Here is a 5,248-nt window from a genome sequence, read left to right on the forward strand (position 1 = left end):
TTGCTTCCTCGTGTTTGCCTTTATTATCCTTCATCTTGTGCTTGTCTAGGTTTTTGATGACGCTTTCTTTTGTTGGTGTTGCAGCAAGTACATTCACCAATTCCAAAGGCTTCTTGTTGATTTGTCGCTCTACTTGAATCGCCGCATGCACAAGATGTCCCAAGTCACGGTACACTTGTTGTTTTACCTTTCTAGCGATTCGTTTTTGTAAGCCTCCTAGGAAATGCATCATGAGTTCTTCTTCATCGTCGTCGATTCTTAAGTACGCAATCAGCTGCTCAAATTCTCTGTAGTAGTCCTCAACCGTTGTGTCTCTCTGTATGATGTTATCAAATCTATATTGTAATTCACGGAGACAATGTCGGGGTACATACCTTTTCCGCATGAGGATTTTCATCTCTTTCCAAGTGGAAACCGGATCATAATGTGCTCATCGGTATTCGATCTCCTTTTGTTCCCACCATATGAGAGCATTCTTCGCAAGATGGGCAGCTGCGTATTGGACCTTTCTTTGGTTCGACCAGGAGTAACACTCAAAGATGTCATTCATTTTCCGCTCCCACTCGAGATAAACTTCTGGGAAACAAGAACGGCTTAGATTTCCGACCAGCCCTTAGTTCATGATATGGACGGTGGTTTGAGGCCCTCAAAGATTCTATGGGTCGGGTCTCCTGCTCAAGTCGTATGAGGCGGTCTTGAATCTGTTGTAACATTTGAAGCATCGTTCCTTTCGGAGACTCGTTGTTAACCCTTTCGCTAGTCATTATTATTAAGAAGTTATGAAATCTCCGAAATGGCAGGCAAACGAGTTTTAGACAAGATGTCAGACAGCTCTAAACGTGCAGATTCGAACAGCGAGCATCAGATATCGACGTGCAGCAAACGGTATGCGATCAACAACGTGCAACCGACAAAAGCAATGAACGTGCTGTCACTCACGGTTCAAACAACATGCAATCAAAGATGATTTAAACACGGAATAAAACAGGCTCCTTGAAGTTATCACAGTAGATAATACATGCAATACTCAACAAGTGACGATTCAAGCAACAATGCGAACGATTATCGACAATAACGTTTTGCAACCACAAACGAGAACATGATCAGATCTTCTTACGTGCTAACACAACCACAAACAAGTATTAGAACAGTAGGTGAAGTAACCAAAACGTGTACTTGATCCTATTCCACACAATGATTCAACCAAGTAACAACAAACAGATTTTTGGCACAATCAATCGAACACTTGGCGTACAATCAACGAAATCGAAAGAAGTAAAAAGAAGAACGAAACAACCGAGGTGGAGAGGTTTAGCGTGCGATGTAAGTGAGTTTTCGGGGCTGATTGCTCCACGCTTTCACTGTCAAATAAACGAGAAGTGATCAACTACGTAGAATCGGTAATACAAAACTGTTTTTGGTGAAATATGATTTTCGGTTTATAGAAACGAAATGCAATCAACAAAACGTAAACATGGAGAGATCTCACCGGGTTTAAATCGCCGTTGGAGAGTTAAAGCTCTGATACCAAAATGATATACGCACGGAGGAGATGGAGATAATCCGTGAACGATCACCGGCACTCTCGTGGAGGCACTCGAATTCGAACGACGGTTGGAGAAGGACCGAAGGGGATAGGGGTGTGGGACTTTGATCCGATCACCGGCGCTTGTAGAGGCTCTCGAATTCGAATCGTAGTCAAGAGATGGATGGAGAACGAAGGATAGGGTCTCGGACAAATCAAGACAAGCCTCGGACAAACCAAGACGGAATTTCTCGGACAAACCGAAAGAATGTCGGACACACCAACAAGAGTTTGAGACAAGCTCGAAATTACTTAATTCATCTTCAAAAATCTGATCCAAATGATGTCTTACAACTCATATTTAAAGGCAAAACAAAAGAAATAACATTAATGGTAAATGCCATGCAAGATAGGTGGAGCCTCTTGCATTAAATGTGGTGGTTGATAGAAACTAGCTGTTGGGAATTGACTTGTGACTCAAGAAGCTTCCTTTGCTTGAATGACTTGGGAATGAAGCAAATTAGACTTGTAATATGGAGAAGTTTCGTGCCTTAGCTGATCCAAAACAAGGAAGGTGTGTAGCTCCATTCCGAGTTGCGTTCAAGGCGTGATTGATGGATGCAATGACGTTAACACAAGGAGCTCGAGATTTGGCACACATGAGAGGTGGTTTGGGTCAAGATGATGCTCGTGATTCTCTGTCTTTGGTCCTCTAATTTGAGATGTATTTAGCTCACAATTGCTTCTTGATTCTTGAAGGTTTGATCGTGTATCTCCTTGTAGCCTTTCATTGTTGTAAGGTGCATCTTCCAAGCATTGCTTAAGCTCCAAGCTATTTCGTTGAGCTCCTACCTCCTAGCTCCGTGCTCCCGTTCCAAGCTATCATTAGCTCCATATGTTCCTTTACCTCCAAGATATAGTTTGATGCATCACTCGGGATTCCGAGGTCCTCATCATCGGGGGTGCGCGTTCGATCTCCGCTCGGGATCGTCGATTGCTTGAGAATGTTTGACTCTTCTGCGTTCCTTCTTCTGAATCCCAATATTCAACTAGCTGATCGTAGATCGCCGTCGACATCCATGCAGGTCGTACGCATCTGCTCTTTACCCGATAAATGCTGTCCTTGAGGCGATCTCGGACGGCGAGCCTCCAAGCGGCGTAGACTCGGTCATGAATGGACCCGTCCCAATAATAAGCTTGCTATAAAAAAAATAAATTTATAATTTTGTATGCATATAAAATTGAACTAAGTGCCAAAATTCTTACCGCGAAAGCCCCAAACCAACGCTGCATATCAAATGGAGGGACATGGATGAGACTCCGCCACAGACCTTTGAAGTCCGACTGAAAGATGCTGACGACAGATGCAATCACCTCGTTATTACGATCAAATCTGTAAAAATCGGTTTCGTAAAATTAATTTAAAAGAAATTAAAATAAATATATATTATATGCATAAAAATACCTACCAAATAGAACTGAGGGAGCGATCCGGGTCTAGACTAGGTCAGAGACGACGTTCTGCAGACGCTAGAATCTCCTGCAACGATGGCGATGGCGATGCACCGTGATTAGATGCACCTTCATTCACGGATTGGGGGGAAGCCGCACCCGTGAAAGGTACATCAAGTCGAGGAGGATCGATTACCACCTGATCCCGATGGACAGATGGTGATCTAGATGATCCGATCCCACGTCCTCGGGATCGTACTCCACTACCGCTACGACCACTAGAATGGGAGTGACTCATCTACAAGTTACATATAACAGAACAAAATCATGAAAACCCATGAACTAGCTCTAAACCCTAACCCTAAACCTAAACCCTAAACATAACCCTAAACCCTAAAAGTAACCCTAAACCCTAAATTCACCTTAAACCCTAAATTAACCCTAAAATCTACAACTAACCCTAAAATCTACAACTAACCCTAAAATCTACAACTAACCCTAAACCTAAACCCTAAACATAACCCTAAACCCTAAATAAACCCTAAAATCTAAAATTAAACCTAATACCCTAAAATCACCCTAAACCCTAAAATTAACCCTAAACAAACCCTAAACCCTAAATTAATCCTAAATCCTAAAATCAAAAATTAACCCTAAAATGTACAATTAACCCTAAACCCTAAACATAACCCTAATAACCCTAAACCTAAATAAACCCTAAACACTAAAGAAACCCTAAAATCTACAACCCTAAAATTAAATCTAAACCCTAAATCTAAAATTAAACCTAATACCCTAAAATCACCCTAAACCCTAAAATTAACCCTAAACAAACCCTAAACCCTAAATTAACCCTAAACCCTAAAAAACCCTAAAATCAAAAATTAACCCTAAAAGCTAAAATTAACCCCTAAACCCTAAAATTAACTCTAAACACTAAAATAATTCGACCACAACCTTAAAATCGAACCAAAAACACCTTAAAATCGAAAAAATTGGAAACTTACCTTGATGTCGGCAAATGACCGGCGCGGTGATGCGGCGGTGTCGGTGAAGGACGACGGCGCGGTGATGCGGCGGTGTCGGTGGAAGCTCAGCCACGAATCTGTTCAAAATGTATTCAAAAGAATCGAACAACGAACCTAAACACTAAACCGATCGGAAAGGGGAAGAAGAGGGGAGACGCGAGTTCGGAAACTTACCTGGGAACGGTGACCGGCAGTGGCGGCGGCGAAGGAGAGGCGGCGAAGGAGAGGCGCGAGTTCGAAATGTCTAAGTGTCTGAGGAAGAAGACGATTCGCGATGTTTTTAACAGCATTGCGACAGATTTATTCTGTCGCAATCTGTCGCTTTGTCATTAAAGCGGGAGACACGTGGACATTGCGACAGATTTATTCTGTCGCCATCTGTCGCTACGAAAAAAAAGCGGGAGATGCAGATTTGGCGACAATATTGACGATTTGCGACAATGTTGCGACAGATATCTTCGGTCGCAAAATAATGTAATAATTTAAAAAAATAAAATGCAAAAATATAAGATAACTAATATTTTGATTCCGAGTACAATATTTGTAATACAAATCGGTATTTTATACATAAAAAAAGTTATTATTAATCAAATGAACCATATTCAGAACTTCCTGTTGTTTTTTCGTCCGACTCATCGGTATTGTCCTGCTCTTCGTCATTATTGTCTGCAAGTTCTTCAACTATTCCTTCTTCGGCTATTAACTTTCCAACCTCAATTGTGCCTTCAATTTGAAAAAGGCCTTGATCGACATCTTGAAGCGGGATTTGTTCATCATTTTCTTCTTGAATAATAGTTCCCCTGGGGTTGATCTTCACGACGGCTCGCCAATCAATGTCTGCCCTTCTTGAGGTTTATTTTCACGACGGCTCGCCAATCAATGTCTGACCTTCTTGTAATTCTCTTCAGATAAGGGATGTAACACACTTGATCTGCTTGAGAAGCCAATATAAAAGGATCATATTTTCCGTATCGACGTGTGTAACATATGTAAAAAAAACTGTTTTGTTGACTCTGATCCCTCGTATAGGTGTAGGATCAAACCAATCACACCTGAACATCATCACTTTGAGTCCAAAATGACCTGCATATTGGAGTTCAAAAATCTGCTGCAGTAGTCCGTAAAAATCGGGTTCGTTATCAGATGCACAGTACTCTGACCCTTTCACAGAAACACCAAAATTATGTGTCGAACGATGTTGTCTGTGTTCATGTGTGTGGAAAACGTAGCCTCTGGTAAAAAA

At 41.6% G+C, this 5,248-nt stretch overlaps 1 protein-coding gene across 1 annotated transcript in view; it reads right to left on the minus strand.

Annotated features, from left to right (window-relative positions):
• LOC104825909 overlaps window positions 1-4,295 on the minus strand; it is a 6,835-nt gene extending 2,540 nt beyond the window's left edge. The window contains exons 1-5 of the mRNA XM_010558341.1: window positions 4,180-4,295; window positions 3,985-4,082; window positions 3,177-3,255; window positions 2,792-2,918; window positions 188-316 (exon numbers count right to left, since the gene is read on the minus strand). Of these exons, the coding sequence (XP_010556643.1) occupies window positions 188-316; window positions 2,792-2,918; window positions 3,177-3,255; window positions 3,985-4,082; window positions 4,180-4,295 (549 nt within the window). The remainder of the gene's footprint in view (window positions 1-187; window positions 317-2,791; window positions 2,919-3,176; window positions 3,256-3,984; window positions 4,083-4,179) is intronic.
• Between the last annotated feature and the right edge of the window lie 953 nt (window positions 4,296-5,248).

This window comes from Tarenaya hassleriana, unplaced genomic scaffold (assembly GCF_000463585.1).
Source record: "Tarenaya hassleriana unplaced genomic scaffold, ASM46358v1 Cleome1, whole genome shotgun sequence".
Lineage (NCBI taxonomy): Eukaryota > Viridiplantae > Streptophyta > Magnoliopsida > Brassicales > Cleomaceae > Tarenaya > Tarenaya hassleriana.